General features: G+C 40.1%; 1 protein-coding gene across 1 annotated transcript; it reads left to right on the top strand.

The window, feature by feature from the left end:
* The first annotated feature begins 1,561 nt into the window (after positions 1-1,561).
* Positions 1,562-24,455, top strand: LOC131236528 (NAC domain-containing protein 82-like). The gene is made up of 7 exons (XM_058233765.1): positions 1,562-1,787; positions 3,344-3,815; positions 4,369-4,646; positions 22,468-22,842; positions 22,949-23,254; positions 23,368-23,485; positions 23,884-24,455. Exons 2-7 carry the CDS (start codon positions 3,659-3,661, stop codon positions 24,303-24,305), a joined length of 1,656 nt encoding a protein of 551 aa, XP_058089748.1. The 5' UTR covers positions 1,562-1,787; positions 3,344-3,658; the 3' UTR covers positions 24,306-24,455.
* Positions 24,456-24,868: the final 413 nt, after the last annotated feature.

Here is a 24,868-nt window from a genome sequence, read left to right on the forward strand (position 1 = left end):
GCCTCGTTTTATAGCCACACACTGTGGCCACATTCAGACATGGATTTTTGAACCTTATTACAGCCACAAATAAGCTATTATCCCGTAATCACGCTTTCCAGTGATAATAGTATACTTTGATTTTTAGAGTTGAATTGAACCGCTGAATTTTTATTTTATTTTTATTTATTATTATTTTTTTTTCTGCATTCTAAAAAATTTATCTCCGGCTAGTGATTCAGCCTAATTTCCTTTCAGTAGCCCACGCAGTCAGAGGAACCAACACGGACGGTCCGGTCGTAGAACCACCAGCATGTGGGCCCCAGTACTCGCCGACAGACGCTGGATTCTAAGTCGCAAGTAGCGACGGAGACAAAGCCGCAAGACGAACTCATTCCCGCAGTTTCCAGTAGGCGCGGACCGGAATAGTATCCAGCACGTGTTTTACGCAGGGCGTAAACTAACCAAGCCATGTGGGGCCCAAAATTATGTAAATGTAGAATCCAATCCGTCCATCAGGTGAAAAAAGTCATTTGGACCTTAAGCTAAACAGATAATCTCAATTAAAAACTCATGGAGGCCACACCAATCGGAACAAAGTAAAATTTATCTCAAAACCTCAAAGCGCGGCGGCGTGGCCCGGCTGAGTTTTGTATCAGTCTTTCTTTTTTTATTTCCTGATCATCCTATTTACGCCCGATTTACGGGTTTGATGAAAGATACGAACTACGGTGGTCACACCCAGATCCATGGCTCAAGTGGTAGACCGAGTGAAAGATACCTCGTTTCAACATTGAGGTCCTGGCATCGATTCCAGTGGAGGTGGCTAACAGTGAAATGTGATCTAACAGTGGGTGTACTAACAAGCTAACAAAAAAAAACTACAGTGGTCCCAAACAAATAAACCTATGGCTGGCAACCCATCCCTATTCTTCCACCTTAACTCGTTCCACACGGAAACGGATTGGCTACTCCCTCTGCCACCAGCCCCGTAGCTGGTGGTGTCTGTGGGCCCCACCATGATGTATGTGTTTCATCCATTCCGTTCATCCATTTTTACATATCATTTTAGGGTTTGTCCTTAAAAGTGAGAGGGACACAAATGTCAGTGGACCACACCACAGGAAAACAATAGTGATTGGATATCCACCATTAAAATCCTCCTATGTCCTGTTTATTTTACATCTAATCTGTTGATTAGGTCATACATACCCAGATGAAGGGAAAAAACAAAGATAGGCTTGATCCAAAACTTTTATGGCTCCCAAAAAGTTTTTAAAGATTGACATTCATTCAACACTATTTCCTGTAATGTGGTCCACTTGAGATTGGGATATACCTTATTTTTTATCACATAACATAAAGTGATCTATAAAAATAGATGGACGGCGTGGATGAAACACATACATCATGGGGAGTAGCCAATCCGTTTCCCTCTAATACCAACGATAGAACCTGATAAACGGAGTGGATCCTATAAAACATGGTAGGGCCTCACGAACTTGGGTGTTTTTCTTGCTTACGCAAACAGGCAATGCAGAGGATTTAGCTGTGAACGTTCGAAGATTTTTATAGTTTCAATCCAACAACCAATGAGAAGAGGAAGAGTGCGAGGGAAGCTTCGTTCAAGGAACTAGCGCGAAACAAACAGCCCCGGGCCTCTCACTCGTTCTGTCCAATTATTTTACCCTATAAAAAACCCTTTTCCATTTCAGCTCTTCCTTTCTCTTCATCGACGAGGGTTTCTCCATAGCTCTCGTCTCCTTCCCTTTCTCCCCCGCTGTTTATTTTTTCCCCTCGTCGTTCAGGTAAGCTTCAAAATCTCTCTCTCCTCTCTTCCATCATAATTTCTTTACGTACCTGCATCTCAGAATATCCGATCTATTTATTCTGTGATTCTAACGTTTCCCCGAATTTGGATTTTCTAGGGTTTTAAAAGACCGATTCCTTCCCTTGAACTCTTTCCCATTTTTCCCCTTTTGTTTTGTCTACTGTAATCCTTGAAATCTCACTGAATATTATTTACCCTTTTCTTTCATCTCTCTCTCTATTTTCCATCTTTGAAACAATATTTTCGATTTATCTTGTGATTTATGGGGTATTTTCGGAAGTTGTGATGTTTTAAGGGATTTATTAGGCCATTTAGGTGACCGGTTCTGAGGTTAGCAAGCAAGATACGGGTTCTTTGTACTGTTTTTTTTAAATTTCATTTTTAGGGTTTGAGTTTAGTCATTTGCGGGGTGGGATTCTACGCATATCAATTTCTCGGCCCTCTCAGAAGTTCGTTCAGATTTTGATGTTATTTAAAAATAAAATGTTTTGAAAAATTTTAAAATAATATATATATATATATATAGAGTCATGCTCCCCTGCGCACCTACGCACGTGCGCACCTTTGCACACGTGTCATGGGTGTCTAATCTGAACGGTCCATGTGATGTGGAATCCCATGAACCCTCACGTGAGAAATTTTCACCCTGATCTAAAATTCTGGTGGGCCATAGCAAAGATAAATGCAAATCAAGGGAGGAAACTGTTTTAATTTTTCATGGCCCATAAAAGTTCTAGATCAAAGTAAAACTTGGTCCTGGGGGGTTTCACAAGGTGCTGCTTCACATGAACGGTTCAGATTTTGGATCCACATCACGTATGATGGGTTCTCAAAAAAGTTTGTATGTAATAGGTACGAACTGGTTCGCAGGTGAGCGTTTCGGTGTGTGTGTGTGTGTATATATATATATATATATATATATATATATATATATATATATATATATATATATATATATATAAAACTGCATGATTCTAACCTCCAAATATTTTTTTCCCTGTCGAAATCACAATATTTTCACAATAAAATTGCAAAAATTAAAGGCTGCTGTGATCTTGAAAATCGCACAATATTATCATGATAATATCGTTTAAAATTCTGCCGACAACATCACAAGATTGTCAAAATCTCAGCTATGTTTGTCACAATGGTTTTATGCTCTGGTCCTATCCAGCATTTCTGTAATCCAGACTGTTCATCTGGTGGGCCTTACTGTGGATGGATGAATGACCAAAATTCCCTTCCAACGGATATTCCCAGCTGTCATATTGGTGGATTTATTGTTTATGCTGAACATGGACCATTAGCCACATGTAGTTTAAACCATCCATATGGATGTGGAACAATTGGAAGGATTGGATTCTCCATTTTTTAAAGCGTCATCTTTCCATGATGGGACCCACCAGATGAGCTGTCTGGATCACTTGAAGGGGAGCCCTGCTTGCATGGAATGCTGGCTGGTTCATGCCAAGTGATGAATAATTTCTTCTCGAGGGCTTCTCACTTCTGACTCTCTTAAGGTGTGGAATACAGGGATTTGCTTGCGCGTCAAATGTCTGTTAATCTCAGTGACGGACATTCATGCCTCGTTCGCAGTGACTTTGATCTTATGTATCGTGACCGCTTGTGGTGTCCTCGCCTATTCCGGCACTGGACTTAATAGATTTTGATTGGCTTGTGGGAGACTTCTGTTGAGATTTTGCTATTGCTCTGGGCTTGCTGCTGCTGTGATGGTTATGTAGATCCATAAGATATTATATTCGGTGTTAAGTACAGCAGGGATTTGATTTTTGTTAGAGCAAAAATATTTCACTATTTAAAGGACGACAATAAAGAGATATTTTAGATATGGCGAGAACATTCCTCCCACCTGGTTTCCGTTTTCATCCAACTGATGTTGAGCTAGTTAGGTACTACCTGAAAAGGAAGGTAGTCGGAAAGCCACTTTGTTTCGAAGCCATTTCAGAAATTGAATTGTACAAATTTTCTCCTTGGGATCTTCCAGGTATCTCTCTCAATCTCTCTACATCTTTCTAGCTTTTACTGGTAGGTTCAATGATTATTCATTGTTAACAATTGGAGATGCTTGCATGTTCCTTGGTTATTTGGGTTTTTAATAATGATTTTTTCCCCATCAACAAAATGTAGTTTCTGAAAAGGGCAAATCGTTCTGATAGTATCAGGGTATTTTTGCTGGTAATTTAGTGTAGAATGATCACCTACAACTAGTTGTATGGGATACCTAAGGATTTTATCTCTTAGATAAAAAAAAAGGAATCCTTGACAGATTAATTAATTAATTTATTTTTTATTTTTAATTTAAAGGTGACACCTGTAGTCAAATGTGATAATTTCTCTTTAGTGGGAATTGAAGTGTCACATGTTTCTGATAACTTGTGGATCCTTTCTTTCTTTTTCTTCTTCTTCTTCTTCTTTTAAGAAAGATTCTGCTAGAATATTTCTACTAAGGTTACTCTTCCACTCATGTTTGTTGCATCTTGTGCTTATTTTTCTCATGTATCTTATTCTTATAAAAATTTCCCCCTTTTTGGGTGCAGAAAAATCTTGCTTGCAAAGCAAAGATCTCGAGTGGTTTTTCTTTTGCGCTCGAGATAGGAAATATGCAAATGGGCAGAGGGCGAATCGTTCCACTGAAAGAGGGTACTGGAAAACCACTGGGAGGGACAGACCTGTCTGTCATAATTCCCAGACTGTAGGGATGAAGAAAACTCTGGTTTTCCATGTAGGTAGGGTACCTCGAGGAGATAGAACTGACTGGGTAATGCACGAGTACAGGCTTGATGACCAGGAGCTGGTTGATGCTGGCATCCCGCAGGTGACATCTGGTTCTTGTTAATGGCTTGAAAACTGCAATCTTAGGTATTGGTGGTTTGTTTCAGACATTTTTGGATCTACATACCATCCATTTGAAAATCAGTTTTCTCTTTCTAGACTTCAAAGGCCATTAGAGTGCATGCACTTGCATGCGTGTGGCATGTGAGAAAACGAGTGCACACACTCAGAAGAAGGAGAAAAAGCAAAACATCAAGAAAACCGGGAAATGAATCCTTGATACAGTATCAATACCCTCTTTAACACGGTTATAATTTTTCTTGCATTGCTATCATTTTTCACTTTATTGATAGGTGTTCATCCAGTTCTGCTTTCTTGATGCACTCCTTTTTTTTAAGTTTTGTCATTTCTCAATGAGCAAACACATCTTTAGTAAATTTCATCACTTTTCAATGAACACACAGAGACATTCCTTTTTAATTTCACAAGATGATTGCTCCTGAGGTTGAAGAGGCTCAGGCACAGCATGTTTTCCATTTTTGGTTTTATGGTGCGCCACCCAAAGTAGCGGCATTCACGTGGCTGGTGGGCTGTGGGCAGGAATAGGGTCCTCACAATTGACAATCTTCAGAAGAGGTCCTTGCTGATCCTGAACATGTGTTGTATGTGCAACCAAGACACAGAATCTGTGGATCATTTATTCATCTTTGCCCATTTGCCAGCGAAGTGTGGTGTCACTTTATGGCGGTGTTCGGAGTCGATTGGGTGATGCCTAAGTCAGCTTGGGATCTTCTTTGGGCTTGGCATGGAAGGGGCAGGGGGAAGCATTTTACGGTGAAATGGCAGTTGACGTTGCCAGCAATCTGGTAGTCTATATGGGGAGAGAGAAATTGGCGCCGTTTTTGTAATCATTTGCAGTCTATTCAAGCAGTGATGGTGGGGATATCTCATTTGTTGTTCGATTGGACTGAGTTGTGAAAGCATTGTGGGGTTTTTGTGTTCCGTCCGCTTGTGGGCTGTTTATTGTTTCTTTTCCTGCTTAGCAATTGCTAGCGGTTTTGATGCGGACACAAGTGCATTCAAGGTGTACCAACGAAGAAAGCGCCAACCACAAGTGCCGTCCTTGTGGATAGGCAACTATTGAGGAGCTGAAGACCTTTCACATGTGATTGGACATATAGAAGACCCCACTTAGGGAAGACACATGTGAAGGAAGATTGGAGAAAGAAGACCGAGGCCCCAAACTTTCCCATACTTATTTTATTTGCGTGTTTTTGACTTAGTTAGGGGTCTTTTAGTAATTTTATGTCTTTATTTGCTTATTCTAGGGGTATTTTAGTAATTTTACGTCTTTATTGGTTTATTTAAGTGGGCTAAAGCCCTAAACACGAATTTTAACTATTGATTAATGAAAAGCAAACCCTTTGGTTGCCTCCTTCCTCTCTTCTCTCTAATGGTGCTTCTTCTCTCCCCTTGATCTTCTTCTTCTAATTTCTTCTTGTGCCCCTCTAACTTCCTCAAGGTAATAACTTTCTTCCTTCTATTTTTCAGTTTTGGCTAATTCTTCTTCGATCAAAATCTTGAGAACCGATCTAAACCTTAAATCCCCAAATTCTCAAATCCCTAATCCGAGAAACTTCTTGGTTCTTCGGACTGGTGATCTTCATTGATCGATTGGGTGTGACCATGCAAGATCGGGAGGTCTCATCCCTCGCCGGATCCAACCTAAGTAGTAATTGAATTCCATACTCCATGGTTGTAGTGATGGCCCGCTCCATTGCATGTTTCCTTTATGATTTTCTCAGTTATGATGATTACTGTTAGAATTTTAAATCATTTATTCCTTTTATTTCCGCTGTTTAATTATCTCAATGAGCATGCATCATAATTAAGGCTGTCCTGCGTCAAATTTGGTATCAAAGCCTAGGCTTGCATGGTTTTTGTCTAGATCGAGTTATCAAATTAGGGTTTCGATTTTTAGGTTTAACTTAGGAAAGTTCCAGGTTTAGAAAGTTTTCAATTTTAGAAACTTTCCAATTTTAAAAAGTTCCTAATCTGGAAAATTTTCAGATTTGAGTTGTTTCCTGTTTCAACTTAATTGTGTCAGTTCATAGTAGTTTTGCATTCATCGCATTCATCTTGAAAGTCATAACACCTAGCAGTCTAGTTAGGTAGAGTTTGGTTCAAGTCTTCATTGTATGCCCACGAGAAGAGGTAGAGGTTTCGGACTTCAACCTACCATGAATAACGAGCAGTTATCTGAGCAACTTGCTCAATTGATACAAAAGATAACCGCCCTAGAAGCGGGTCAAAGGCGTGAGTTTGCCCGCCTTGAGAATCAAATTACCACTACCATGACTAAGGTGGAGCAACTAGAGGCGTCCCAAAAGGAAAACCCCGCTGTAGGGGAAGATGCGCACTCCCAAGTGGAAAGAATCATTGAAGAACGTGCTGCCACACGTGGTGGTAGTAAGGATAGAGATCGTGGTAACGGTCGTGGTGTGGTGCGAGAGGCACGAGCCACATGTGGTCATCAAGACCGTTATGATCCAGATGAGCGTGCGATGAAGAGTGTGAGAGTTGAGGCCCCGAGTTTTGATGGACGCTTGGATCCCAAGGCGTTCCTTGACTGGGTTGTTGACATGGACCACTACTTTGAATGGTATGGCATGTCAGAAAACCGTCAAATGCGGTTTGCTAAGATGAAGCTTGTGGGTCAAGCCAAGCTCTCTGGACTAACACCGAGCGTAGGATAGAGAGAGTTGGTAGAGCCCCTATCACACATTGGTATGAGATGAAAGAGAAGTTAAAGAAGTACCTTCCTCTCTTATACCGTCAGAAGCTCCTTGACCAATGACAATCCTTACGCCAAGGGTCAATGCCTGCCGCTGACTATATCGCTAAATTTGAAGAGTATGTGATGCGATGTGATATCCGAGAAGACCCTCTAGTAACGCTCTCGCGTTTCAAGACGGGCCTTTGTGTGAATCTTCAGCGCGAGCTTATTACTCGGCCCTTAACGGACTTAGATGAAGCATATCAAGTCGTGCAGGAGTTAGAGCAATATCTGAAGGTTCCTGTCGTTCGTCGTTTTGAGTCCCGAGACTCCAATGCTAGATCTAGTTCCCAAGGAACTAAACCTAATATTGGTAATCAACCTAGGGCACAGGCGACCATTCCGCCTAGGCCTAGGGAGGACAAGGGCAAAGGGGTTCTGGGTGCCGGTCCTAGTAACATGAGTCAAGTGAGGTGCTATGAGTGTGGCAACCTTGGCCACATGTCTAATCAGTGTCCTACGAAGAGCCGTGGGAGAGCCTTAGTTATAGGTGAGTCCCACGAGGGTGGAGATGACCAGGGTGATTATGAAGTTGAAGAGTATCACCCTGAAGGAGGACTTACTGATGAAGAAGAAGTGGATGGAGAAGCAACGCTTGCAGTAGTCAGGCGTGTGTTAGCTCAGTCTAGAAGTAGTGCTGACTGGCGTCGAAGCACTATCTTCTACACTATTGCCAAGTGTGGTGAAAAGAATTGTAAGGTGATAGTGGACAGTGGAAGTTGTCAGAATGTGATTTCCACTAGCACCTTAGATCGCTTAAAACTGAAATCCACACCTCATCCAGACCCGTATAAAGTTTCTTGGGTTGACAAGACATCCCTACCTGTCACCCTGCAATGTCTAGTCCCCATTGAGTTTGGGTCACACAAAGAGTCACTGTGGTGTGATGTTTTACCTATGGATGTGGGACATGTTATCCTAGGTAGACCGTGGCTATTCGATAATGATGTCACGATCTTTGGCCGTTCGAATGCGTGTACTTTTATGTATAATGGTAAAAAGATCAAACTTAATCCCATGCCACCTGAGAATACACTAGGGAAGAAGAAGGATGAGAAGGCAAGTGAGCCTAGAGAAATGAAAAAATCCAAACCTAAGTCTTTACATATAATCAGCGCAAGAGAGTTTGAAAAAGAGGCTAAGGAGGATTCTATGGTGTATGCCCTTATGGCTAGAGAAATTACACCTGAGGTTCCATCAGAGTTGCCCCGTGAGGTGACCTCGGTCCTGAAGGAATACAATGATGTATTTCCTGAAGACTTACCAAATAAGTTGCCACTTATGAGGGACATACAACATGCCATTGATCTTGTCCCAGGGTCTACTCTACCGAACCTTCCTCACTATAGGATGAACCCTGCAGTGCATACAGAGTTGAAGAAGCAAGTTGATGAGCTTCTGCAAAAGGGTTTCATCCAAGAGAGTATGAGCCCGTGTGCCGTGCCTGCATTGTTGACGCCAAAGAAAGACGGCACGTGGCGCATGTGTGTGGACAGCCGTGCCATAAACAAAATTACTGTCAAGTATAGGTTCCCTATACCTAGACTTGATGATATGCTTGACATGTTGGCCAGGTCCACTATATTCTCTAAGATAGACCTCAAGAGTGGATATCACCAAATCCGTATACGCCCAGGAGATGAGTGGAAGACGGCGTTTAAGACGAAAGATGGGCTGTATGAGTGGTTGGTCATGCCCTTCGGCTTGACTAACGCACCCAGTACTTTCATGCGGGTGATGACACAAGCTTTGAGGCCATTCATGGAAAAATTCCTAGTGGTGTACTTTGACGATATTCTTATTTATAGTACCACTAAGGAATCACACCTTGAACATTTAAAGAAGGTCTGTAGTGTCCTTAGGAAGGAAAAGTTGTACGTTAATCTTAAGAAATGTGCATTCATGTCTAGCCAAGTTGTGTTCTTAGGATTTATAGTGTCATCTGAAGGGATGCGAGCAGACCCTGAAAAAGTCAAGGCCATAGTTGAGTGGCCAGAACCAAGGAACATTCATGAGGTGCGAAGTTTTCACGGCCTAGCAACTTTTTATCGTCGGTTCATTAGGGGTTTTAGCACGATCATGGCTCCCATTACCGAGTGCATGAAAAAGGGAGAGTTCGTGTGGTCTAAAGCCGCCGTCAAGGCTTTTAAAGAAATTAAGGGCAAGATGGTGGAAGCTCCTGTCATGCGTCTACCTGACTTTTCTACGGTCTTTGTAGTAGCGTGCGATGCGTCTGGTGTCGGTATAGGTGGAGTGTTGAGTCAAGAAGGACACCCAGTGGCCTATTTCAGTGAAAAACTGAATGAGGCAAAACAAAAATACTCCACTTACGACAAAGAATTTTATGCGGTAGTGCAATCCCTGAGGCATTGGCGACACTACCTCCTACCGCAAGAATTCGTTTTGTTTTCTGACCATGAGGCTTTGAGATATTTGCATTCTCAAAAGAAACTCAACCCAAGGCATGCCAAGTGGGTAGCGTTTCTTCAGGAATATTCGTTTGTTTTGAAACACAAGGCCGGGGTTGAAAACAAACCAGCGGATGCCCTTAGTAGGAGAGTGGCGTTGCTCAACTCCTTGAGTGTAGAGGTAGTCGGATTTGAGCAACTGAAAGATGAATACCCCGTATGTCCTGATTTTGGGGGTACTTACGTGTCGCTCTCTAGTGACCAGCATATTATGGGCGAATATGTTCTTAAAGATGGCTTTCTTTTCAAGGGAGACAGACTTTGTATTCCCCGTATGTCCCTTCGTGAATTCCTTATCTGGGAGCTTCATTCAGGAGGGATAGCTGGCCATTTTGGTCGTGATAAGACCATTGCCCTCGTGGAAGATCGTTTCTATTGGCCAAGCCTCAAGCGAGACGTAGCCAAAGTTTTAGGGCAGTGTCGAACATGTCAGCTGGCAAAGCAAAGAAAGCAAAATACAGGGCTGTACACGCCATTGCCAGTGCCACATGCTCCGTGGCAGGACATTAGTATGGACTTCGTGCTCGGGCTTCCCAAGACTATAAAAAAGCACGATTCTGTTTTTGTCGTTGTGGACCGTTTTTCTAAAATGGCGCATTTCCTCCCATGTTCGAAGACGTCAGATGCGTCTCATGTTGCTCGTATCTTTTTTGATGGTGTGGTGCGTCTCCATGGGTTACCTAAAACCATAGTGTCTGATCGTGATGTTCGATTTACTAGTTATTTTTGGAAGACACTGTGGCACATTATGGGAACTCGTTTGCAATTTTCTACTGCTTACCACCCACAAACAGATGGTCAAACTGAAGTGGTAAACCGTAGCCTTGGAAATCTTCTACGTTGTCTAGTGGGTGAACATGTTAAGACTTGAGACCTAATTTTACCAACTGCTGAACTTCCGCATCAATTGTAAGTTAATAGATCTACAGGGTTGAGTCCTTTTGAAATTGTAAGTGGTTATAAACCTAGAATGCCCATAGATCTCTTACCTATGTCTGTTACCCAAAGGTCTTCTGAGTCAGCCGATGCATTCGCACGCCATATTCATGATTTGCATACACATATTAGACAGCGGTTAAATAAGAGCAATGATGATTATAAAGTTTCAGCTGATTCTCATTGTAGAGTGCAAGAATTTCAAGAAGGAGACTGTAATGGTGCGAATAAGGCCAGAGCGATTCTCTCAAGGATCTGCAAAGAAATTACAAGCGCGTAGTGCTGGACCATTCAAGATATTACAAAAGGTTGGGTTCAACGCGTATCGGGTTGACCTTCCATCTGAAATGAGCATTAATCCAACTTTTAATGTGGAAGATCTAGTCCGTGCCCATACTCCCATTGTTGATACATCGTCCCTTTCATGACCTTTTTCTGAGTTTGTTACTCAACCCCTTCCACCCCCTCCTCCACTCATTACCCATAAAGAAGCAATTGAGGAAATCTTGGATGACGAGATAGTATCCACGAGAGATGGGGGTTTCCAAAGGTATCTTGTCAAGTGGAAGAACAAACCATCGTCTGAATCTACGTGGCTGTCGGGCGACGCATTGCAGGGTATTGATCCAGATCTACTCGAGCGCTATAAAAGTTTCAACTCGTCGGAGTCGAGTTTTTCTCACCCGAGGGGAATTGATGCGGACACAAGTGCATTCAAGGTGTACCAACGAAGAAAGCGCCAACCACAAGTGCCGTCCTTGTGGATAGGCGACTATTGAGGAGCTGAAGACCTTTCACATGTGATTGGACATATAGAAGACCCCACTTAGGGAAGACACATGTGAAGGAAGATTGGAGAAAGAAGACCGAGGGCCCAAACTTTTCCATACTTATGTTATTTGCGTGTTTTTGACTTAGTTAGGGGTCTTTTAGTAATTTTATGTCTTTATTTGCTTATTCTAGGGGTATTTTAGTAATTTTACGTCTTTATTGGCTTATTTAAGTGGGCTAAAGCCCTAAACACGAATTTTAACTATTGATTAATGAAAAGCAAACCCTTTGGTTGCCTCCTTCCTCTCTTCTCTCTAATGGTGCTTCTTCTCTTCCCTTGATCTTCTTCTTCTAATTTCTTCTTGTGCCCCTCTAACTTCCTCAAGGTAATAACTTTCTTCCTTATATTTTTCAGTTTTGGCTAATTCTTCTTCGATCAAAATCTTGAGAACCGATCTAAACCCTAAATCCCCAAATTCTCAAATCCCTAATCCGAGAAACTTCTTGGTTCTTCGGACTAGTGATCTTCATTGATCGATTGGGTGTGACCATGCAAGATCGGGAGGTCTCATCCCTCGCCGGATCCAACCTAAGTAGTAATTGAATTCCATACTCCATGGTTGTAGTGATGGCCCGCTCCATTGCATATTTCCTTTATGATTTTCTCAGTTATGATGATTACTGTTAGAATTTTAAATCATTTATTCCTTTTATTTCCGCTGTTTAATTATCTCAATGAGCATGCATCATAATTAGGGCTGTCCTGCGTCAGGTTTCTTTACTATAATCCTTTTACTCTTAAAAAAAAATAAAAAATGCAAGCAGACATGAATGCACATGTATGTTTGTATGAGAAATGCTATTGTGAAAATATGCCCCATGTGTGCACATGTGCATACACCACATGACATTCTCAATGCCCCATGTGCTATTGTGAAAATGTTTGCACCATACTTATGGTGTAAATGGTTGAAAATGGGCCCCAATGGTGTGTGCATGACATCCAGCCCATCCAACAGGTGTAACACAAAAAATCAGGCTAATTTGACCATGGGGTGGGCCAAACCATGCAATACAACGAAAAATTTCAAAAAACGTATGAGTTCAAGTGGTGGGGTCAACTGACCATTGGATTTGGTTGATTTTTGGGGCGTTCCATCGTCATGGTGGGGTGCAATTGATGCATGGGTTGGATGTCATGCACGTGCCACATGGGGCTTATTTCAACCATTTGCACCATGACTATGGTGAAAACGGTTTCATGACAGCATTGTATTTTGTCTTCATAGTTGTTATCATATCACAAAATAATAATAAGGTTTGAATCATATCGAGTTGCAACTCATATTATAGGTCATAAGGTTATTTCAATTTTCTTAAATGAAATGGAAAAATCTGAACAATTATAAATGAATTCAGAAGAACTAAGAAAATGTAAATGAATTCAGAAGAACTAAGAAAATGCTCCATTTTCCATCAATATGCACCAAGAAAAGTAACATATCATGGTCAGTTATGAATTGAGAACCTGTGTGGTGGGGATATTTGTGTCAGTCACTTATAATAAGATTCATTCCACTCATGCACATTTATATGCATTTTTAGTATTATTTAAAAAAAAAAGCCAAAAAAAAAGTATCCCCTCCTCTATTCTTCATGCATCCACTATGCCCAGGGTGTTCGAAAATGGTTACGTTTCGGCCGTAACAGCCGATACATAACGGTAACGGCCGTGACCGTTACGCCTTATGGGGTCGTAATGGCCACCCCCTCTTTTTTGTGCCCGTAACGGCCGTTACGGTACCGTAACGACTGTTACGGGCCTAAAGAAAATAAGAAAAGATGAAAAAATGAAAAAGAAAAAGGAAAAAAAAACGTACTTTTTTTTTTTCCTTTCTTTCTTTCCTTCTTCTCCTCTTTCTTCTCCTCCTCCTCGTCCTCCTTCTCGGGCTGCGGCTGTGGCTGCGGCCCTGCTGCAGCTGCCCCTCTCATTTTCTCCTCCTTTTTCTTCTGCGGCTGCAGCCTTGCTGCAGTTGCCCCTCTCGTTTTTCCTTTCTTTCCCTCTCGTTTTCTTCTTCTCTCATTTTCCCTTTCTTTCCCTCTCATTTTTTCTTTTTCCCTCTCATTTTTTCTTTTTCCCTCTCATTTCTTTTTCCTTATTTGTTTAAGTGGTCTGCGGCGCACGCCGCTTAGTGCACTTGCACTGTTTTAGTGCATGCGGCCCACCTTGATTTATGTATTGTATTATATATCCATGCCACCCATCAGTTTTTCTTGATCATTTCAAGGTATGGTCCCTAAAATGAAGCAGATCCAAATCTCAAGTGGACCGCATAGTAGGATTGAATGCCTACCGTGCACTTGCATTGTTTTAGTGCATGTGACCCACCTTGATTTGTGTGTTGTATTATATATCCACGCCACCCATCAGTTTTTCCTGATCATTTCAAGACATGGTCCCTAAAATGAAGCAGATCCAGATCTCAAGTGGACCACACAATAGGATTGAATGCCCGCCGTGCACTTGCATTGTTTTAGTGCATGCGGTCCACCTTGATTTATGTGTTGTATTATGTATCCATGCCACCCATCAGTTTTTCCTGATCATTTCAAGGCATGGTCCCTAAAATGTAGCAGATCCAGATCTCAAGTGGACCACACAATAGGATTGAATGCCCACTGTGCACTTGCATTGTTTTAGTGCATGCGGCCCACCTTGATTTATGTGTTGCATGAATTTAACGTTGATTTGGGGCATCAAATGGTCCACCAAATGAGCTCTAACTCGACAACACTATTTACTTGAATATAATTTCAAATTTTTTCTTAAGATTTATTGGGAAAAATTATATTAATTTGTTAGATATATGAATTATATAATTGGACATAAAAGCCCCTAGATTGTTTGTTGAAATAAAATGTACACAAGTCCCAAGGTATGTAATACACCAATACCTATAAATATTTTAGCCGAAGCTGCAGCCGCAGCCGCAGCCCAAGAAGAAGGAGAAGGAGAAGAAGAAGGAAAAAAAGGTATGGTTTTTTTTTTTTTTCCTTCTCTCTCTTTAGGCCCGTAACAGCCGTTACAGCGACAAAATCGGGTGGGTGCCCGTTTCGGCCCTGTATTGCGTAATGGCCGATACGTAACCGATTCGGGATACCTTGATCTATAGCCAATACTAGGTTGTTAGGTTCATAAATTCATTAGGCAGTCCGATACAACTTCTCACCAAAGAGTGGACTGTTACACCACCATAAACATGTTCCAAATTATAAATGAATGCATATTTGGAATATTTAGAATATTCCGGATTTAATGGACATTTTTCCATAATTTTTTGATGAAAAAAACAAATTGCACCGTTACGGCCCCGTATCGGCCGATACGGGGTGTATCCGTATAGGTAACGGTGGGCACCGTTACGCCTACTGATACCGATACGGAATACCTTGGCCATGCCCCTCTCGTCGAGGGTGGTGGCAACATTATCATCACTATCATCCTAATAAGCATATTGTTTTCTTCTTCTTCAAAATCGGATGAAACAAATTCATCTTCCGCTTGGACCTTTTTTCTTCATTCTATTCTTTTGCCCTTTCTTTGCTTCTTATGAGAAACTTTCTATGACCTACAATACAAGATAATTGTTGTCTTATGATTTTATCAATTTCACATAACCAAATTACTACACAGCACACACGGCTACACCATGCTACAAAAAAGAAAGGTATCTAAATTTAGTGTTTGAGTGTAAAGTCTACCATATGTCCATATTGGTTATCCTGTGATTGTGAAGATACAACTCCATTTTTTTTTCAATGAGCTTCCACAGAACATTTGACCATATCTATCCATGCATTGTCTTATGGAAGGTCAGGGTCCTCTTTCTTGGTTATCCTGTCATCATTGGATTCTATATCTGAGAAACAAATGGGATCAAGCATTAACTGTCCTTGCATAATGCACTTCAAGTTGCAAATTATACTTTGTGAAAACAAGAGCATTCAATATTTTTTTTCCCAATATTTTTTTTCTTCTTTGAATGCATCCATAATACAAATTTACACAATAACACATAACAAAAATATATAATTATGTTCATATGAATGCATTACACAAAATCGAACTTTCTAAGAATTATTTCACATGCTCAAAGGTGTTCCAATTATGCACACAACCTGTGCAGTTGTGAGTCTTAATGTATAAATTGCCAACTTTTTCAATTTTGAGAAATGATCTCCACATCTCTCCTATCATAAACTTTTGATTGTGGAAATGTATGTAATTTTGTGTGTGCGTGTGTATGGTTGTCATGTACTATTGTGGAGCATTGTAACATTTCCTTCAAGTTAATATATATACGGGTGTATGTGTTAGTCTTTTGACTAACCAGAACACAACCCTTTGCCCTAGCCGTCTCTCCTCCTCTCCCCTTCTTCTCTCCCTTCTCTACATTTCTTCTTTATTTTATTTTTCTACTTGGTATTGGAGCGTCCGATCCAGGACTTGACTGCAACTTGCGGTAGTGGGACCCACTGCTTACGTCATCCGTACATACGGGTGATGTCAATAGTGTACGACCGTACTGCCTTTTTGGTGTAGAAAGTATGGGATCTGGTAGATCTGGATTTTAGAGGAATAATGAAGATTTTTCTACTTTTTTGGAGAAGTTTTTCATTGTGTTTCAGCAAAAATGAAGAAAAATCGAAAAAGTTTAGATTTCGTTTTTTATTTTGTGTTGTTTTTCTAAAGGACTTTTGCGCAGATCTTCTGTAAGGGTTAGGTGTGGTTTATCAAGAGCAATCACTAGATACAAGTCTCACGAAGCTTCGTCAAGATTCGAGTGTTTTGTGAGGAGCGTGTGCCATCACCCCCTTGTTTTTTTGGATCTTTTGTTGGAATTTCCTTATTCCCTTTTCTTTTTGATGTTATGGGGCTGCGTTGTAATATCATGTTGCTCGGATTGGTTTTATCGTGCCTAGAAGAATCCTGCACACACAAGGTGCACTCAACTTCACATGTGAGTTTCTTTAGAAATGATGGATCCTTCCTTCTCAGTTCATCTTCCATTCCTTTATCAGGCCTGTTGGCAGCGTGAGTGTCCCTCCACCCTATTGTTTGTTGTTAGTGTAGTTCACTCACTTCGTGTTGCACGTGATGTACACAAGTCTTTACATGCTATTGTGTTTGTTCTTTCGAGTGTTGCACGTGATGCACCCTTATTTATTGTGCAAGTTGCACTTGTTTGTGAGAGAATTTGCATGTGTATGACAAGTTTGTGACTCGATGGTTGTCGAGTTTAGTTATGGCCACGTACTTGAAGCGAAGATTCAAGCGACAGTTTATGTCCTGCCATGTTGCGTTTGAGCAGGAACAATGATCCATGCTTATAGTTACTATCTTCTTTATATGTATTCCAAGTTGGGCATGATCGTTATACATGCTCCAGCTTAAGGGAGAGTATGGAAATATATGCAATTTTGTTTGTGCGTATGCGATGGTTGTCATGTACTCATATGGAGCACTATAACATATCCTTCAAGTTTTATATATATATGTGTGTCTTTTGACTAACCAAAACACAATCCTTTGCCCTAGCCGTCTCTCCTCTTCTCTTTCCTTCTTCTCTCCCATCTTTACATTTCTTCTTTATTTTATTTTTCTACTTTGATCATATAGAAAAAAAATAGAAATATGAACAAAATAAAATAAAGTAGGCATTTTTACTGGATAATCAAATGGAATAATATAAATTACCTAGCTATTTCGCCTTCATTTAATTTGATCACTTTCTCCTAAACGTACCATTTTTTTTTTTATAAAAAAGAAGTTGTCCATTTGGTCATTGATTATGACTCACACACTTGAACTTGGCACCATTCTTACTTTGCAGTTTAATCCGACCTTAATTTCCAAATATGCTTGAAAGTCATCTTTGTATTGAAATCTCTAATCTAGAAAGTATCCGGCCGAAGACACCTTTACCTACGAAAGTTGTATGTTCCATCGCTCGATGATCATCCAAATGTGCATATATCTTTTCCTTGCATCTCCAAGATTGTTTGCAATTGTTTCCTTGGCCCTATTCGTTGCTTTCTATTGAATTAATCCAAATGCTTTAAATGTGCATACATATAACCCATGACAAGCCATTCATCAAAGTTGACTAATATCAAGGCTTTCACTATTGTAGTCTTCAAGCAATATTTAATTGACAACAAAAAATCTTGATTTGCCAACACTATATCACGGACTCTTTCCTTTGCGACTATTCGCAAATGCGCTCTGCTGCCATGTCTTTGATGCAAACAGTTATCTTAATTTGACTTGCCGTACTTGGATACTTTTTAAAGGAGCCATGTGGCGAAGCGTGTCATGGCAGGTCTTATGGGGTCACCGTTTGTACCTTTTCTCGTTAAATGTAACATCCATACATGCCTATAAATATACATTGTGAACACCCTTTTCTTTTGAGCAAGATGCTTTTTTCCATAGTCCCTACATGGACCAGCAACCTTCCTTTGGTAAGAATAAAGTCAATGCAGTGTGCAGTGTGCCCCACATGGTGATCTGTTTCCTTTTTTTCCATAAGTATTTGACCGACCTCACATAGGCTGATGCACTGTTTGTAATCATTTGAAATACGTTATCCTCAACTTCTTCAACCACTGAATTGCGAAGTTCAAATAAAATTTTCACATTCTTGGAGATGTCCGATTTATCAATCGATCTTAGAAGAACCGGACCACTAGGACTATTTATTAAATTTTTTTAGTAATTGACCTATTTACCCCATTGGTCCATCCATTAGATATGATTGTACGCCCCGTTTTTGCCCACTCTTTATTGTCCACTTTCATCTTTAGATATTTATTTCTTCATGATAGTTTGAAGGCTTTAACCAAGGTCTGAAAGATGCCATTGCTTCCATCATAGCAAAGAAAAATGGACTTTTACTAGGGAATGGCATTTGCATGGAGAAATCTACAATTTGAAAGACAAACGCTTTCTCTGTTCTACTCCAAAATTTGATATGGAGTGGATTACTTTCCTGTCCCTCTACCTTCCCTACTAACAAAATCATTCATTGACTTCATTCGTTTACCTCTGCCATCTTTTCCCTCACCAAAGTGTATGATAAAGAACTCATCCAATGTTGTACATTGCTTCTTTCTTTTGTTTCTTCTCTTTATCCATGCCACTCAGCAACTTCTTAAACTTTCCCCCCCACATTGTCACTTGGGGGACATGCCACAACATTTTTCTTTGTTTGCGTTTGGTGATGTTTCATTTGGAACACGTCCTTGCGATATGTTTTACCATGGAAATTACATCTAAGGTGGATTTTGTTATAACTTAATTTTAGAACAATACTCCGATGTAATTACATTACCATTGTCACCTTCGCCATCTTGACAACCAAACCCAAAGATCCAAAAGAATGCCTCACAAAAAAAGTGTAAGGGATTTTTTGAAAAAATTGGCTTCAAAATCAAATAAAGCTAAAAAAGATATTATACATTCTTTCACACCCCTTCTCTCTCTCTCTCTCTCTCTCTCTCTCTCTCTCTCTTAAATGTAGAAACATGTGTGAATAAACGCCATCCGATTTTGTTTAGAAATAAGAAAGACGTGAAGTTCTTTGCTTTAGGTTTTTTGAATATTTAAAACCCGAGTCCTCTCCTTTTATTCTCAAAAGTTGCAAAAGAGTCAAATAAAGGCAGTTGCAAAAGAGTCAATTAAAGGTAGATTATAAGAGGGGTGGGCTTTTTGTAAGTTTTAGAAACAGAAGGGACAAAAAGGTTTAAAAACAATTTCATTAATTTGGGGGAGCCTATTTGCGGCAACACATGAATCACACGATTAATGGTAGGAATCATACGATTCATATGATTCGTGTGCAATAATCGTGGATTTGCAGTTTGACCATACAATTCATATCATGCGGTGTGCAATATGATATGAATTGTATGATTCATGTGGCAGCATGTGTTCGTGTGTGTGAGTAGACTATTCTCAAACAACTGCACAATGTTGATACCTTGGGAGAGGTATCAACGCATGCTCTCTTTGTTTAGGGGACCCGTACCCATGCCTAAATGGATGTCTTTTTTTCCCTTTGTAATTTTTGAGCTGTTTTGATAAAATATTGTTTTGTTGTTGATTAAAAAAATCATCATAATTATCTAAGTCTTATTCTGTCTGAGGTTTTTCTCTGGCGGGCCCTCTTAATACAAGTTTTCTTGCCTTTTGAAAAAAATCATCTAAGTCTTGTCGCAACAATTGTTCGGAGTATCCTCGATATTATCTCTATCTCCAGCTCAGCAATACTGATAACACTGGTAGTATCAGAAGTTTCAGTTATTGACAATGTATCTCTAAGTATCGCCGATGTATCACCAATATTTTTTACTATGTAAATTTCAGGCATTGCTTGTATTGCTAATGTATCGATATCTCCAATGTATCCCCAATATTTTCGATTGTGTTAATTCTAGGCGTTGCTTGTATCGCTGGTGTAATATTTTGAAAATATCGCTAATGTATCGATATCGCCAAAAATCTGTTTATTAAAAAAAATTCTTTTTTTAAAAATAAAAAAAAAAAATGGGCATATAGTTGTATGCAATGTTCAAATTGCCGACGATATTACATTAACGCAACATGGGTGATATCAAGACTACCTTCTTGTGTCTCCTTCTCAATTGTCAACAGTTTCTCGGCGAAATATCGTGTTGTCGATATTATGAAATATTGATGGATGTTTGGATGGATAGATGGGATGGTTGGACTAATTTCTTTTGATAACACATGCTTTTAAGCCCCTCATTAAATGGAAACTTATTATGTATGCATTCTTTTTGTAATTTTTTATTCCTAAATATGGAAATATGTGTATTTTAGCGTCTTCTGAAGTTCTGCTAAAAATTTTCAATAATTTCCCGCATTTTCGGTTATCGACAATATCGATATTATTTTGATATCCCCAGCCAGTGAAACTTGTAGCGACATCGATACTTCGAACACTGGTTGCAACTATTTGGGGTTGGCTACATGAATGATGTTCCACCATTCAACTCCAAGGGCCAGACTTTCAGTTAGACCATTTGTCATCAAGTCTTTTCCTGCTACCCATCGATGTCCTTTTAGGCCTTCCCCTTTCCCTTTTAGAGTCTTCATCTTGTACCAACTTGCTCCTTCTAACCAGCGCAATTCTTGGTCTCCGTTGCTCATGACCAAACCATTTAAGTCTATCCTTTCCCTCATTTTATTAGCTATTAGTCCTACTACTAAGTTCCCTTGAGTGCATTCATTTCTAATTTCGTCCTCGTATTGCCACTCATCCATCTCAATGTCCTCATTTCAGCAACACCTCCTATGAGCATGTTGTTCTTTAGCTGCCCAACATTCTGTCCCATAAAGCACACCGGGTTTATAGCTATCCTATAAAATTTCCCTCTAAGCATGGCTAATTGATTGCAATCAACGCATGTACCAAACTATTAAATAACACTTGATTGTAATCAACCTATGTAATAGTCTATTACATTGCTCATGTGGGATCAATGCTCTCATTGCTGATCCCAAGCCTAGATAAAGGAGAGGGATTGCATCCGGTTGGCAGACGCCATCAAACTTATGCCATTACTTTGATCATGAATGAGGTGTTCTGTAATTGTAACCATTGTTACCTTTACGATACGGGGCATAACGGCTGTATCTACCCTGTAATGTTGATTAAAAAGTATGAAAAACCTATATATGTTCTGTAACAAACCATTACGAGGCTATTATGGCCTTTATAGGGGATGTAACATGCCGTTAACGGCAATTACAGGTCTTTTTTTCCATAACGGCTGTTATGACCTCATAACTTGTAACGGTTGCTACCGTTACCTTTACGTAACGGCCTTTACGGCCCCGTAACGGCCTTTACGGCACACCATGAATATGACATGCCAAACAAAATATTATAATAAAAACAACAACAACAACAACAACAACATTAACAACAAGTCCTGCTTATACTCCAGTCTAAATACAAAAACTCCAGTCCTGTTATACTCCAGTCTAAATACAAAAACTCCGTCCTGTTTATACTCCAGTCTAAATATATAAAAAGAAAACCAGGATTGAAATTGAGAAGAATATATAACTTGATATCCCCACTGAAACCCAGATTAAGGAATCCATTGTTGTCAGGTTTGCGGTAGGGAACGATGATGAGGATTTTTTTTTTTTTCCCCAAAAAGGAATATATAGACCATGACGTTTATTTCCTGTCTGCCTACAAATTTTGTTATTTTTCCTTGGTTTACTTTTAGCTTCTGACAGGTAAAATTTCAATGAATGAGTGATTTTGATCAAAATGAAGGCTTGAAACTATTGTACATTTGTGGTGGTGCAGATTTTGCCAGGTTGTGGTCAAATATGTAAATTGCTGAAACACACATACAGGGATGTCTCATGAACCCGTAAAGCGACACTTTTGATTTTATGTATGCATTTATATGTATGTTTGTGTGGTGCGTATGTATGTAGTTATGGATGGACATTACTATGTATGCGTATTGTGTAGTGAGTATGTATGTGCATGCATATATGTGTTAATGTAGGTTGTTTGTGGTTGATCTCAAACATCAGAAAGAAGCTTTGTATATGCATTTAAATGCTCCTTTTTGTAACCATATTTGTTACTTGAATGTGAACCACTGTCCATTTGTGCTATAGAGGAAACTTCTTGTACTAGAACCACAACCCATTTTAAACATGTGTACAAGAAACCCCAACATGACCAATTTTGTTTGTTCCCAAACTGAGTTGGGTGTATTTTTCTCTTTTCTTTTTGCAGGATGCATTTGTGCTTTGCAAAATTTTTAAAAAGAGTGGACCAGGCCCGAAAAATGGTGAACAGCATGGAGCACCATTTAGAGAAGAAGATTGGGATGATGATGCTGCAAACAATTCTTCGTTATCTCTTCCTCTTGCTGGCTCTAGTTCTCCTTCACCTGGTTCGGCAGACGGCCAAAATATGGTCATGACAAACTGCGCAACCGAGGCTGGGATAGGGTGTGATTCATTGATGGAACCACATCCTCGACTGTCTCCTGTTGTTGGCGAGGAGGATCCTTCTTTGCTTGAGTATTTTAATGTCAATGAGCTGCTGTCGAAATTGTCTGACAAGGACATTGACGCTTCAGCTTCCCATGGAAGTCATACTGCTGAGGTAACACCCTAGTCTTGTGGCTCTTTTGGCAGAAGAATATTTTGCTATAGCATTACTCGGAGCATTTATACCTTTTTTTTTTTTTTTTAATTGTATTTGCTTGCAGAAACTGGACCAATCCATTCCATGTGGAACTGTTGCTGTTGAAAGGACAGATCCTCTCAACAATGATGAGATTTTCAATGGTTTAGATGATATCACAAGTCATGCAGAGCTGAATATGATCAACAAACTATACACTTCCAACGTGGAAGATGAGCATGTGTTGCATCAAATGCCATTAAATGTTGGCGATAGCTCTTATCTGGAGTTAAATGATCTTCAGTTTCCGATAGAGGATGATTTTTCTGAATTTGGAAAATCGAATGATCTGTTTGCTCATAGCAACCCACTGGATACACCTGCTTCTGGGGTAAACAAATCTTTCCTTCATTTTGTTTAAGGGCTGTTCTGTTTTCGTTTATATTGTAATCATTTGATTTGAATTTTATTGTATTTAAACATAATTTTTTTTTGTGCCATCAGATTGATGATCTTAGCAGCAATTTGGAACATCAAGCAGTCATGCATGGCCCTGCTGCTCCTTCAGTTCAGACTGCAGAAGAAATTGCAAACGAATCTGTTACACAAGCGTTGTTAGGAGGTAGATTTTGCAATCCTGAGTGCTATTAAAAACAAAGAATCAGCATATTCATTCATATACGAGTTTCCAGCATACAAAACAAGTGAGGGAAAGAGAGCAGGAAAAAACTCAAACATTATGAAAGAAAGGCTGTTTTTTTTTTTTTTTTGTTTTTGTTGGATTAGCAGTTTTGCACTCGTATGCCCTCCTCCATATTGATTGCAATTCTGCAAAGATTGTGTCACGGTCTCTGAATCTTTTAGCTTGTTCCTGTGTAGACCCAGCAAATGCGGTTTGTTCTGTGACCTCTGTTTTGTGGTGAAGGCAGAGGTGCAGGTTTGCTGCTGTTTTTTTTCTGAAACACTCGAAAAAAAAAACCACCACCATTTTAAGTTTGTTATCATTTTTGTTGCATTCAGGTGAACAACACGAAGTGTCATCGATATTGGGGCATCTAACCAATGGAGGGGCTTATCTGCTGGGTTCTATCCCTGCTCATCCTGCTGCAGCTGCGGAGTACCCATTTTCTCTTGGAATGGATGATTCTAAGGGCGGTAATCCTTGTTGTGGGAGCTCCATTCATGTCAAGGCTGAGGTGACAGTCGCTTGTGTTTGCACTATAGATGTTACCGCAGAGGGCAAACCCAGGAACTTCCCTTGCACCAGTTGTTATGGAGGCAAGCCATCAAGGAAATGTCCGGGCGACCCGTCTTTCCATGGGGGTGGGGGTTTCATGTTCGTGTTTCTACTGGGAGTGGTATCAGCTTTGATGTGGCTCTTTATTCTTGCAATGAGTGCCAAACTTGGAAGATGTGCATGGAAGCACTTTCTTTCTTGGTAGCATCATCTTCACTCTTCTTATTTGAATGTCTTGTTTTTGTAGGCTTATGTAACTGTCTATGTCGACTTTGTGATGTTTGTGGCCATGCTGCTTTTGACGTTGGGATCTTTTTTTCTTTTAAATTAAATTACTGTGGTTTGATAGACATAATCCATTCTTTTTCCTGGTGTAGCTGGGCCATCCTGGACTTGAACCAGGGACCTCGCCTCTTTTTCTTTTAAATTAAATTACTGTGGTTTGATAGACATAATCCATTCTTTTTCCTGGTGTAGCTGGGCCATCCTGGACTTGAACCAGGGACCTCGCCCGTGAAGTAAATCATCGTACGATCTGACCAATTGGGAGAGAATCAATAGATTTTTTTCCGGGAGCGAATCATCTTTCCCAACGCAGCATACAACTCTGTTGTACTGCACTCTCCAAGTGTGCTTGTTCCTCCCGTTTTCATTACCATGGCAAGTTTTTGTGAAATAACTCCGATGAGAAGAAAAAAGGTGTTAAGAGACCCTCCTGGCCCAACCCCAGACACAAGATCGTTTTTCAAATCTGCTCCCATTTTGAGT

Source organism: Magnolia sinica, chromosome 2 (genome assembly GCF_029962835.1).
Source record: "Magnolia sinica isolate HGM2019 chromosome 2, MsV1, whole genome shotgun sequence".
Lineage (NCBI taxonomy): Eukaryota > Viridiplantae > Streptophyta > Magnoliopsida > Magnoliales > Magnoliaceae > Magnolia > Magnolia sinica.